General features: G+C 40.8%; 1 protein-coding gene across 3 annotated transcripts in view; it reads left to right on the top strand.

The window, feature by feature from the left end:
- RUNX2 (RUNX family transcription factor 2) overlaps positions 1 to 14409 on the top strand; it is a 204597-nt gene that overhangs the window by 134040 nt on the left and 56148 nt on the right. For all 3 annotated transcript variants that reach the window (XM_033937112.1, XM_033937113.1, XM_033937111.1), the window contains one exon: positions 7658 to 7831. In XM_033937112.1, coding sequence (XP_033793003.1) covers positions 7658 to 7831 — 174 coding nt within the window. The remainder of the gene's footprint in view (positions 1 to 7657; positions 7832 to 14409) is intronic.

Below are 14409 nucleotides of genomic sequence, written 5' to 3'. Positions count from 1 at the left end.
ACGGCAGTATGACTTCTCTCGTTCTGGTCGTAATACCCTTCTTAATAATACCCAACATTCTGTTTGCCTTTTTCGCGGCTGCTGCGCATTGTGCTGTTGACTTCGTTGTTGTGTCCACCAGTACACCCAAATCTCTTTCAAGGCTACTTCTTTCTAACACTAATCCCCCCATTTGGTAGCTGAACATCGGGTTCTTTCTCCCTAAATGCATGACCTTGCATTTCCCTACATTGAAGTCCATCTGCCATTTATTCGCCCACTCCTCCAATTTGCTTAGGTCCCTTTGTAGGTCCTCACACTCTTCCGCATTTCTAACCCTTCTACAGAGGAAAAAAGACTGTTTTTTAAATTTTCCCCCTCCCCAGAAAAAAATCGCGATTATATGAAACCGCGAGTGCAGGAACTGCGAATGGGGAGGGGGAAGTGTATATGGTACCGCTCCATTTTATTTGGTTAATAGATTCTCTTTAGCATCATATAAAAATAGTAGAAAGTCTCATGCCCTGTTTACCTTTCCTTCAGTACAGGGTGTAAAAGCAAGAAATTTTGGGGCCATACTTTAGCATTTCAAGCAGCTTCACATGACAGAGAATTTTGATTGTTATTACTTGGAACTTGTTCTTATAAACATTTCATAACTCAACTGAAAATTTATCTCTTTTCAAAATACTTGGTCAAATAATTTCTTTCTGTCATTTTGAAATTGTTTTTAGTTTATAATTTTTTGTAAACTGCATAGAACTTATGGTAACGCAGTTAAGAAGCACGATGTTACGTTACCATTTATAGAGTCAGGGCCTTAATGTATAGAAACCATGCAAAAATGTTTCAGGAATAGAAAATAACTTTAGCAACCTCAGTGGGCTGAAAATTTTTTCAGGGGCCCTTTTATTAAAGTGTGTTAGGGCTAGATGCAGTAAATTGCGCTCAAAAAATTGGCATCGTAAAAAATATCAGTGCTTGGGAATCTGGAGGCTTTGCAATTGGTTTGTTAAAAACTAGAATTTTCCTTAAATATTTCATGGGAATAGTTTCCAGATTCTCATTGATTCTCACCTTTTTCCTGTGATTATTATAACGTCATGTCAGAGAGAAGGCTTCCGACGCAGGCGCGGATCGTGAGAGGAGCCGCTGCAGCAGCTTTAAACTCAAAAATAACTTTGGCAAGGGACTGTAAGGGAGCCGGCCAGAAACAAACAGAAATGCTGCTGCACAGGGAAGTGGAGGGGGAGGGAATGCTGCTGCTGCTACACAGGGAAGTGGGGGGGGAGGGAAATACTGCTGGTGAGAAAAGGGGGCTGGGGCTGGAAGCTGAAAGGGAAAAGATGGGAGAAGGGTGCTGGGGGAGGTAAAAATGGGTTTGGAGCTGGAGCTGAAAATAGGGGACATGTGAGGGAAGGAGGCTTTACTAGCATCCGTTAATGTAACGGGCTTAAACACTAGTGCATATATAAAATATTCCATTAAAAAAATCAGCAGTCAATGGATTCCGATAATTGGCACTCAAAGGTGAGTGCACATTATAGAATAGCATTGAGTGCCAATTTTGGCATCCATATTTGTGTGCCAAGATTTATGTCTTCTGAAACCAGGTGTAATTCCCAGGCCCAATCTGTGTGCATGTCCCTAATATTCAATAACACTATGTGCAAATTTTAGGAATGCCCCTGACCTGCCTAGGCATATCCTCCTTTTGGATTGCGCGTTATGAGATTTGTACACACACTGTTACAGAATAGCATGTGGCAAGATGTGTGTGCAAATTCAAATAGGTGCCTATTAACACATAATTATTGTCACAAATTGGCTTGTTAGATAATTTAGTTGGGTGCACATCTTGGATTGGCACCCAAATATCAGTGACCAATCTTGGATGCCATATATAGAATCCAGGGGTTATTGCACGGTTATCATGCGAAACAAACTTCTGTTAAAGCATTTTTTGTATTTTCCCTGTTTGTAAGCTAAACCAAGCAACATTGAATTTTTGAGACTTTTTCTATTTAGCGCATGGAAGTGTTAGTCAGGCAGTGCTTTACAATTATTTCATGCCAGCTGACTAATGCAGGATTAATGTAGGAGCACTTTCCAATAGGCAGTAAGTGCTCCCATGTTAACATTCATCAGGTAACATATGCTAATGGGAACATTAACTCAAGACCTGCAAAAAAAAAAAAAAAAAAAGAAAGCCCTCAGTTATTGAGTGGTAAAATCCTTAGTGCTCTTTTGTAATAGGGTCCCTTAGGGCTTCTTTTACAAAGCTGCCTACCGCAACTGAAAAGGACTTACCACAGGACACTCTGAGGCATCCCGTGGTCATTTTGCAATGTGTGCACAAACTGTGAGCTAAAAATGTTTAAATTTTCTCCAAGGTTCTGTGTCTGGGGTGGAGAATGGGAGTTTTTGTGCTAATCAGTTAACTGCATTCTTGTGATTAATATGTGATGTGCTAATCTTTATTAATGGCCACCAACTAATGGCAAAATTAGTGTGTACAGATATAACTATATATGCACACAGGTGATTTTAACACACACTTTCCAACACTTCTCAGTGCTCAGAGAACCGTTTTTAGCTTATGAGACCGCTGGGTAAGCAAAATTTTTAGCCCACTACTGATACGGCTCAATTCTCAATCATTGCACTGGTCCCTGTAATCTATGAATATAATACTCTCTTACTTTTTTTTCCTTTTCACCTGTGTGCACATATAGTTATATCTGTTTGCAGTTTAGTGCACCTGAGGCAATTAATTATTCCTGAATATATATTTGGGTGTCCTGCAAAATTAGTGTGTAGCCATTATTTCAAAAAAAGGAAAATCAACCATTTTTCCAGCTGTGCTAAAAGTGGCATTAGCATGCAGGAAAGGCCCATGAAAGAGCATGCTAATTGCACGTTTCAGTGCAGCTTTGTAAAAGGTTCCCTTAGTGAATTAGGGTCTATTTATATCTGAGTTTTCTGGTAGAGTTAGAAATCTGTTGTTTTGGAAGTTAATCTCCTTAATTATTTAATACACTGGCATTTTTTTGGGCCCACATACATTACAGATTGGGGATTTACTTTTGTTCAGTCTTATTTTGTTATGTTTTTAGACATACTTGTATATACGAGGGGGGGGGGGGTGCTGAAAAATGTTCAGCCCAACTAACCAGCTACGATATTGTTATTTTGCCACTGTAGCTGAAAAGAGTGTTGTCTTATTTCTTTAAGTACCAATTTGGAGAAACAAAATTCTATATTTTGAAATTGTTTCTGGCCATTGATTGAACCATATCCATGACATTCTCTTCTTGGTTGGGCTAAGAACTTTTCAGCACCCCCTCGTAGGAGCCCTTCTACTAAAAGACATTAAGCTCTTACCTCCAGATTCTATATATGGTGCCAGATTTGTGTGCCTGCAAATTAATTGAGTAACGAGCCCTTAACTACCAATAACTGAGTTCTAACAACAATTATTGAGTTAATCAGCACTCATTAAAATTTGTGCATGCATCTTACTGTGTACTATTTTATAAGGCCTAATGCTAATAGGGTGAAAATCAAATGGCGATGTGGCCTTGAGCATGTCAGGAGCAGTGGCGTGGCGAGGGTGAGAGGCGCCCAGGGCGGAGGCACCCTCGCCTGCCCTCAACTCTGCCCCCCCACAGAAATGCTGTGCGTGCCCCCCCTTCTTCCCTTTCTTTGTACCTCTAATTGTTCACCACTACGAGTAACAATTTCAACGTGCTCTTCACAACCCTGGTGGCTCTCCCTCTGACATCACTTCCTATGCGTGGCACCCGGAAGTGACGTCAGTGGGAGAGCTGACGTGGTCATGAGGAACACATTGAAGTTGTTGCTCATGGTGATGAACAGCTAGAGGTACGGGGAAGGGAGGAGGGGACGTGAGTGGTGAGGGGAGGAGTGGGAAGAGGCAGAGGAGATAGGAGGGCAGCTGGTGCCCTCACCAACATAGTGCCGGGGGCGAACTGCCTCCCTCGCCTCCCCCCCTTTACTACGCCACTGGTCAGGAGAACTCTGAAAAGTTGTGCACATAGGTATAGTAATATGGCCTCAGTGAGCCTAACTTTGGTGCCATCATTTACACCAGGTTTCAGCGGACAGAAATGCTAGTGTTTAAAGTTAGGCATAAGAATTGGCGCTAAGTGCAGTTCTATAAATGGCATATGCTCTATATAAAATCATGTTTAGCGCTGATTTTTCCAATGCCAAATTTTGAGTGCCATTTATAAAATTCTCCCCTTACCATTTGGAATCAGTCTACCATGTGAAAGCTTCAAGAGGTTTTGGGGTGGTTTACTTGCTTCCACATGTTACTGAATTTTTCTGAATTTTTGTGTTGGGGTATAGCAGGGCAGAGAGTAAAAGTAGTCCAGAAGTGAGGTGACAATCAAAGATCGATGTCTCAACTTGGAAACCGATACGTTTTATTTTTTCAGTTCATTGAACAATGCCTATGGCACAGATCTAGGGACTCGACATGGCTGTGTTTCGGCAAAACATTTTATTCGGTGGACCGCTTCTACACTGTGGCACTTTCTCTTAGACTTGCATTTGCAGATTGGTTTGGCTGTTTTAGAAATTCACCCATTATTCAATTGTGCCAAACCTGAGGCAGGCAATATTTTGCGAAAACATGGCCATGTCGCGTCCCTAGATCTGTGCCACAAACATTGTTAAATAAATTGAAGAAATAAAAAATTGAGTCAATAGACCTTGACTATTACCTCACTTCTGGACTGCTTTTGTTGTTTGCATGGTGTTTTATCCGTCTTTATTACCTTATATGGACACAGAGTAGACACAGATGCATTAGCCAGCTAGTGTATTATTATACTTATCACGCGTTAACTGGTTAATGCAGAGTTGATGCATGACCATTTACTGTCTTCTAAATAGGAGGCATTGAGGTCCTGATTCTATAAGTGGTGCCTAGCTAGCTGCAGTTGAGCACAATTGTCAAATCATCCACTAGGCACCATTTATAGAATCACGTCTACTGGTACCTAAGCATTCTTAGTAGGTGTTAAAACTTTAGGCGCATTGCCATTTAGGCCAGAGTTTTCTTTAGATAGAGTGTGAGCCCACTGGGAAAGATAAGGACCTGAATGTAAACCACTTAGGCTATAAGTGGTATATGAATACAAAAAATAAATAAATAAATAAGTGCACCTAAGATAGGTGCCTACTGGCGCCTAAGTGAGACCACATCCAAAATCCGCCCCAAATCTGTCCCTAACTAGCCCCCCCTTTTATTGAATTGCGATAGCGATTATTAATGCAGGGAGCCGCGCTGAATGCTCCGCGCTGCTCCCGACGCTCATAGGAACTTTACGAGTGTCGGCAGCAGCGCAGCTCCCTGCACTAATAACCGCTATCGTGGTTTTATAAAAAAAAAAAAAAAAGGGGGGGGGTATGCCTACTTGCCTGTAGGCACCTTGGGGTAGATGCCTACCTCAAAGTTGTAGGTGCCTACAGGCTAATTAATTTTTTAAATTAATTTTTAATGGAATTTTCAATTATCAGCGCTGATTAAGCCAATTGCAGGCCAATCTAGGTGCCTAACTTACGGCACTGTTTATGGAATCTGAGCCTAAGTACTTCTGTGTTAACTAAGAGCAGGTACAGCACTTTAATCTGAATGTTTACGCATGACCTGCACTAAAAAATAGTGGGAATGTCCCTTTTTGATGCAGCGTTAGTTTTGGGCTAGCCGCACCTCAATATTCTGCATTGTAGCGCATTAAGGCCAAAACAAGATTTTAGTGGACAGGCCCATATTTTTAATCTATATAAAATCAGATTTTTATTGGCATGAGTATGACTTTACAGTTGTAAAAGTGCACTTATTTGCTGAAAATAATAAGCATATTAGTGAAAAAGAGAGAGGAAAAATAAAATGAAAATTTTCCCTAGCACACTTCTAATACAAATATAATAACTCTTTGCCTTTGAGACCTTAGGCTGGTTGGTACAGGAGACAAAAATCCTTAAAGAAATGTATTTACATACTTAGGGGTCACCATACGTCTGGGAAAATCTGGACATGTCTGTTTTTTTAGAGGACTGTCCGGGTGCCCGGAGGGATTTCCAAAACCAAGCAGTGTAACCGAGTTTTGGAAATCCTGAGCTCAGAGGCCACATCTGGAAACCTTTGTGCATGCACAGCCGTCACCGTGATGACATCATATGCATGAGTGCATGCATGTGATGTCATTGAGTCGACGTCCACGCATGCACGAAGGCTTCCAAATCCGGCCTTCAAACTTGGGGAGGTTCGTATGGGGACGGGGCTGGGGGAGGAATGGAGCAGAGCGGGAGGTGGAATGGGGCGGGACTGGGGGGCGGAATGGGGTGTGGCCAGGCATCCTCTTTTTTTCAAAGAGGAAATCTGGCAACCCTACACATACTTTATGTAAAGAGGTATATTACAGGTCCAGTATTCAAAAGATTTGTGCTTCTAATTTTGGGGCCCTTTTACTAAAATATGTAAAAGAAGGGGCTTAGTGTGTTTTAACGCAGTCTTTCCTGCGCACTGAGCCTATTTTTAATGTGGCAGTAAAATAGGGCTTTTTCTTTTTGTATTTTTGCAGGTTTTGTGCCAATTTGTTCATTAGCGTGCAAGAGCTGCCAAAGATTTATGCAGGAGCACTTAGGGCCTGATTCTGGAAATGGTGCCTATTGCGGTAGGTACCTGCAAAACAGGCACCTACCGCATGTTAATCATCGGTAGACGCCGCATCCATAATCTTATCTATTTTCTTCTACAGATGCCTTAAATGTAAGCCAGCATTTTACAGGCCTATATTTAAGGAATCTGACTCGTGCCTACCAGAAGCGCCTAGGCATGCCTATGGATGTCTAAGGCCACTTCCTGCGTAAACACCCCCCCCCCTTAGACGTGCCTAGAAATGTGTGTTTGTATGTGTGTGAACAACACCTACATTGTAGGTGTCACAACTGGTCCATTAGACTGCAGTAGGATGCCATTTTTAGAATCAGGCCCTCATGTTTAAGAATCAGGCCCCCTGCCTCCTGTCTAAGAGGTGTTAAGTGTTCCTGTGTGAACTCAGCATTAACCAATTAATATGCGCTAATCCTAACGTGATAGCTGGTTAGCGCTTCCATGCCCATTATTTGCCCATGACACACCCCTTTTTAAAATTATTACTTAATATGCAAGTAACACTTGTCCAAACAGGCAAATTCCTGCAAAATACTTTCATACCTTTTGTGGTAAAGTCTTTTCTTGCATGCTAAGACTTGTTCTTAGCACTCTTTAGTGAAAGGGCCCCTTTGAAAGATATGCTCCTAAATTGACATCTTTGAAAATTTACTAGGGCTGAGTGTCTAAATTTATACTCATATTTTCAATAAACTCAGGCAGGGAAAATCTTAAGAGCTTTAGCACCAATTTTCAGCACTAGGCTCATAAAACCCTATCAATTTTTTAATTCAGATGAATTTTCAGCTGAAAACTTAGGCTGCTAAAAACAGATTATAAATTTAGGAGGATAACTTAGGTACCTAAATTTAGGAGCTCAGATTTTTTTTTTTTTTTGAATATTGGGCCTATATATGCAAGTAGATATTGTATAGTTCATGGTTTACTACTAACAACAACAATAATTCCTTAATGGTTTGCTGTTTACAGGGCACAGACAGAAGCTCGATGACTCTAAACCTAGTTTGTTCTCTGATCGCCTCAGTGATTTAGGGCGTATTTCTCATCCCAGTATGAGAGTGGGTGTCCCAACTCAGAGTCCACGGCCTTCCCTGAACTCTGCACCAAGTCCTTTTAATCCACAAGGGCAGAGTCAGATTACAGGTAAGGGACAGAATCATTTTTTGGGGTTGCATGGACAAGGGTAGTCACTGGTGAGGGATTTTTGTGTTGGATGTTTTTGTGATGCTATTTCAGATGAGATAAAACTTACAATTTCTTGTGGAAGCCATTGAGACATTTCAGGCTGCAGTGTATGATTTCATGCATGGCTTCTTTACAAACGATAGAGCATACTGTTTTTCTGATAAAGTATTGCATATTTTTCATTGAACCGTAATTTAGGTGTGTTAACATCTTATCTTAAAAACTACATATATTGGAGTTTAGAACTAATTACTCAACTTTTCCTGATCTGATCTGAAGTTGAATTATACTTCTGGTGGTATAGTTATTTCCCTGTCCAAGGGCTTACAATCAAAGTGCTAGATTTATGAACCTAAGTTAGGGGTCTTTTTACAAAATTGTGGTAAAATTTATAGCTACTGTAGCATAACACAAGAATACATTCCATTTCATTGTATTCCATATCTGTCTCTTATTTTCTGCTTATACTGTAAAGTTCAAGGTGGATTATGTACATGCCAAGAGGTAGACCATTTGCCCAGGAATTATAGTTGTCTAATCTTAACTATATTACTACAAATGGGTGGCTAATACAAATTCTAGGATAAAACATATTCCCCAAATAAAATAGTTTTAATAGCCCTTTTAAAAATGACATAACTGACAACAGATCTTATATTAGAAGGTAGTGCGTTCCAAGCTTTTGCTGCTCCATAAGGAAATGAAGAAGAAAATATTTTTTATAAACTTACTATTGGGAAAATTGCCAGCATCTCCCATTATAGGGAGCAATTAATCCCAGTTGAACACCTAACTCCCACTCACCATAAGATACCGATGTCCATCCTATCATTCTCTCTGCAAGAAACTCCCCAACCCTGTGGGGCTCATAATCGAAAGTTAAATACATCTAAAAACCCGCCCAAGTTGGCACTTGGATGATCTAAAAGATAGGTCATCCAAGTGCTGATAATCGAAACAGCTTTTTAGACGTATCTAGGGACTTTTTAGGCCTCTGAATCCTGCTGTGCGCCCAGAACTGAAAGGGGCTTTTTTGGAGGAGTGGTTAGGGCGGGATGTGGGCCAATCTAGACTTAGTCATCCTGCAGGGATAATCGAAGGTTTGACGAGACTTCCTAGATGGAACTTATACGTTAAACTTAGATGATGTAAAGACACATATAAGTGCCCTAAAGCTATCCAAAGTAACCAGATAACCACTGCAGGTACAAAGTAAAGACCCCCCCCCCCATGTTCACTGACCACAGAGCACCCCCACAAAGTTCAGAATAAAAACATACATACCTGCCTCTAGAACATCAGCACCTGGCATAGGAAACCTAGTAGAGCTGCACAGAGATGGCTTAAGTAGTCTGGAGGGTGGGCAAGTGAACCATAGAAAGTAGGACCCAGCCCCATAAGCCACTCTAACCACTAAATTCATAGTGCAACATGTGAGCCCACCAAAACCCTACTCTACTGCCATATAGGGGCCACCTGCAGTCATAAGGGCTATTGAGGTTGTAGACAGGTGGGTATAGTGGATTTTGGGGATGTTATGGGGGGCTCACAATAACCTGAGATGTTAATATGGCACTCTTTTTGTGAAGTTCATAGTAGTGTCCTGTAAGGTGCCCTGCTGCTCTATTGCCATGTCTGGATGGTCAGTCCATCACAATGCTGGCCCCTCCCACACCCAAAAGGTCTTGGTCTGGATGTTTCAGACTTAAATGAATTTTTGGTCAAGAAAGTGGTATAAAGATAGACATAGTGGTGGTCTGGACGATCAAATGCCTGGCTGTACAGATAGATGATTTTCAGTAAAAAAAAAAAAAATTTTTGGAAGTATTTTTCAAGAATGGACATTTTGCCACTGCCGACTTTGGGCGACTAGCTCCCTACGTGCAAATCAGACTTAGATGTTTCTTTTGATTATGCCCCTCCATATGTTCTGTCTGTCTGTCCAAATTAAATTGTAAGCTCTTCAGAGCAGGGACCATCTATTGCTTGTCAAATGTACCGTGCTGCATATGACTTTCAGCACTGTAGAAATGATAAATAGTAGTAGTAGTAAATTTTTGGGATTCAGAAAGGTCAAAGTGATGGACTTACAGCAGGGATATTTCTTATAGGAACCAGAAATGCAAATAAAGCCTTGATTATATAACAAGGTGCTGTTCCCTGAAGAATCTAAATGTTAAGGTATAGAGTTTATACAAAATTCTAGCTTCAACGGGGAACTAGTGTAGCTCAATGAACACTGGAATCAGCCTTTCATATTTGTGGAGGGCAACTTGCACTGTTTGGAGTCTTTTCCAAAGATATTTTGTGCAGCCCAAATAAAGAGTGGGCGACGAGATGGCAGATGAAGTTTAATGTAGAGAAATGTAAAGTACAGCTATACGATGGGAGGGCTGGTAATGGGTGAAAGTACCCTAGAAAAGGACTTGGGGGTAATAGTGGACAAGACAATGAAGTCGTCAACACAGTGCGCAGCGGCCTCAAAGAAGGCGAATAGAATGCTAGGTATTATCAAGAAAGGTATTACAACCAGAACAAAAGAGGTTATCCTGCCGTTGTATCTGGCGATGGTGCGCCCGCACCTGAAGTACTGCGTCTATTGGTCGCCGTACCTTAAGAAGGATATGGCGTTACTCGAGAGGGTTCAGAAAAGAGCGACGCAATTGATAAAAGGTATGGAAAACCTTTCATATGCTGAAAGATTAGAGAAACCGGGGCTTTTTTCCCTGGAGAAGCAGAGACTCAGAGGGGACATGATAGAGACTTACAAGACCATGAAGGGCATGGAGAAAGTGGAGAGGGACAGACTCTTCAAACGTTCGAAAACTACAAGAACGAGAGGGCATTCGGAAACATTAAGAGGGGACAGATTCAGAACCAATGCCAGGAGGTTCATCTTCACCCAGAGGGTGGTGGACGCCTGGAACGCGCTTCCAGAGGGCGTGATAGGACAGAGTACGGTATTGGGGTTCAAGAAGGGATTGGATGATTTCCTGAAGGAAAAGGGGATAGAAGGGTATAGATAGAGGATTACTATACAGGTCCTGGTCCTGATGAGCCACTGCGTGAGCGGACTGCTGGGCACGATGGACCTCTGGTCTGACCCAGCAGAGGCACTGCTTATGTTCTTATGTTCTTAAATGTATTACAGTAGTCCAACATACTGTGCACTAGCTGCAAATTTTACACAGCACCTAAAGTGGCAATTAGCATGCGGTACCTGGTCACAGTTAATGCAGGAGCACTTACTTCCTATTATGTAGGCGATGATAGGTGCATTAGCCCGATAGTGTGCGGTAAGTGTAACACATTAGAAAATGCTAGTTATGACCTTGAGCTTTCCTTTTCCTCAGGTACAACTTAAACTGTAAGCCTATCTGGACAAGGAAATCATTTGTGTACTTAGTTGTAATTTGCCTGGAGCTCACATTTGGATAAGCAAGTAATAAAATTGTGTGTGTGTGGGGGGGGGGGTTGTTTGTTTTCTTTTTATAGTTTTTATCCCTGCAGCTTCCTCTTGCCCCTTTGGGTGTCCAGCTTAATCATAGCCATGCCTAGGATTTGATGCTATGAGCCTTCACGTCCAGCTATGTGGGGATTTTTCACTCTATTTTATATCCTCTCTGAGCTGACATAGTCTAGTCATGGCGGCAACAGTCCCTAGCTGAGGATCATGCACAGCACCCCAGTCTGGGCCCTGCATTTGATCATTGGGCCTTGCTGTTGAGTGATGACTGAAGCTCTTTCCTCACAGGAGCTGTGAGTGTTGCCTCTGAAGCGTCCTCAGCCCTGACCAGTCTGAGGAACGGAGGACTTGTCCATGATCAAATGCAGGTCTTCTACACAGAAATATGCCTCAACATGCAGTGCAACTACTGATCCACTGGATTAGCCCTAATATGCTGTTATCTCTAGTGATGGAATGCATGCTATATAATTTCTGCAAGGAGATGAATGAACGAGACGCTTCAGTCAGAGTACTGACTAGCAATACATTATCCCCCCCCCCCTTTTACAAAACCGTAGTGTGTTTTTTAGCGCCAGCCACGGCAGTAACAGCTCTGACACTCAGGAATTCTGTGAGCGTCGGAGCTGTTACCACCACAGCTGGCGTTAAAAACTGCACTACAGTTTTGTAAAGGGGGGGGGGTAATATAAGGTAATAACAGAATTAAATTCATCTGTATGGGATCACATTTACAAGATATTTAAAAAAAAATAAGTTAGTACCTCATCCTTTCATCAAGTGCACTCATTTTTATAGGCAATCAATCAGCTTATATATAGTGAAAAAGGTCTGAACACTGCACTGTGTCAGTAAATTGGCTTCCAAGCTGCACAGCTAACCCCAGAGATCATATTATCCTGATCTAAAACCTGATGGGTAATTTTACCTATCCTACTGTCCTTTCATTTTAACATTTCTACTGGCAGAAGTGATTCCGCCATAGCCCATATGAGTTCCAGGTGGATTACAATAAAGCAAATGACCAGAAATAAACCCAGTTAAACAGGCAGTATTGAAAAACTCATTAAAACAGTTCAAAATCTTGAATAAAACTGTTTTTAAAAGCTTTCTAAAAACTAAATAATTAGTTTCTGATCTAACAGTGAGAGGAAGTTAATTTTTTTTAGAGAGATCTTTATTAATTTTCAAAACTAATACAAAGTGCCATAAATTATACATACATTCGTTACAAAATAAGCACTTAAATTCCATCAATAACAAGGAAGATAATAAATATCCCTCCCATCCAACAATTTGATCAAGAAATGAACCAAAAAATATATCCCCCCACCCACCCACCCCATCCTTGACATGTATAAAAATAAAGAAAAGATTTGAAAACCATGAAACTATGTTGAATTAACAAAGGATGTCAACAGGCCCCAGATCAAATTAAATACTTTGCTATGCCCCAGTATATCTGTGTTCATCTTTTCGTATTTGTACCCTAAACATAAACTGGCCCACCAAAATGGAAAGTTGAGCCGATCACAATTCTTCCAATTGTGGGTTATCAACTGAGAGGAAGTTAATTTTAAATAGTGGGAGCTTGATACCTAAAAGAAGCACTTAATTGATTTAAGCAATGGAAATTGTAAACAGAATTGATTTCAATATATATGACCCTGTCTACCAATCATTATTAAGGAAACTAAATCCAGTAAATAAGAAGTAGCTAGGCCATGTAAAATATTAAAAACCAATACACAAAGCTTATAAGTTATCCTAGCAGAAATTGGTAACAAATGTAGTTGAACAAAGTAAGGTGTAATCCTTTCATATTTGGAATTGAGAATATAACTCTAACTCTAGCTCTTTTCCTAAATTGAAAATGAGGTTTTTCATTATGGAAATACTTTGTATAGCTCTCTTCAGAGCAGGTTTAAGTATAAGTTGTTGTTTTTTGTGCCAGATTTTTTCTTGGTCATAACTCTAGTCTGCTTCCCACCTAGCCAGGCCAAAAAAAGGCATTGGACTTTATACCAGTTAGTGGTAAATAGCACATCTTAAAACAGGGGTCTCAAAGTCCCTCCCTGAGGGCCACGATCCAGTCGGGTTTTCAGGATTTCCCCAATGAATATGCATGAGATCTATGTGCATGCACTGCTTTCAATGCATATTCATTTGGGAAATCCTGAAAACTCGACTGGATTGCGACACTCGAGGAGGGACTTTGAGATCCCTGTCTTAAAAGTAGCCTTGGTTTATAACTGTGCTCCTGAGTTTCATGCAGGTCAGCAGAGCTGCCCTGTTTCGAGAGCAGCTTTTCTTGCCTGATCTCCAAACAGGGCATTTCAGGATAACACTGCAGCGCTAACTGCATGCTGTTGAAAGGGTTAAGTTTTGATAAATTATGAGTTAAAAGCAGTCATAGAAAAGTTAATTTTAAATAGCTCCTTGAATGGTTAGGGCTTCTGTTGGGAATGAATTCCACAAAGATACTGTAGTACAGGCAGTGAAGGAAAAAGTTTCCTTGTGTTTTGCTGTGAAAGGAGGTGAAATTTGCAAGAGAAATATAATTCATAGAAAAGGTGAGGGTATTTTATTTATGGGACAATTTTCAAAGCTGTTTTGCACATAGTAAATGACATCAGATAAAGACCTGAACGGTCCATCCAGTCTGCCTGGCAGTCAAACTCATTGTTGATCTACAGCTCGGGCAGTTTGTGATTTTGTAGTAATTCCAATAACAACAGCAAAAGACAATTTCTATGAAGCACCATTTTTCTTCCTGGTGTAAGTTCCCAGGATTTATCACAGGCTTGGACCAACTTTTCTAATTAACTCATTATAGCTGGGTGTGGCTAAGTGGAAAAACACAGAGGGTTGTTTGATGAAGAGTTTTTAGAAGGGAAAATAATAATAGCATGACTAAGGCTTAAGGCCCTCTTTTTTTTCTTTATGAAGAACATTGTTCAAAATAAGCCCTGAAGCATTTTATGGGCTACGAAACTATTGCCAAACAAAACTGTGTTAACTACGTTAGTGGGCAAAAGGATTTTGAGTGGGTTGTTGAGATGATGGCTTT

This window comes from Geotrypetes seraphini, chromosome 3 (genome assembly GCF_902459505.1).
Source record: "Geotrypetes seraphini chromosome 3, aGeoSer1.1, whole genome shotgun sequence".
NCBI classification, from domain to species: Eukaryota; Metazoa; Chordata; class Amphibia; order Gymnophiona; family Dermophiidae; genus Geotrypetes; species Geotrypetes seraphini.
This window is presented reverse-complemented; position numbering and strand designations above follow the sequence as displayed.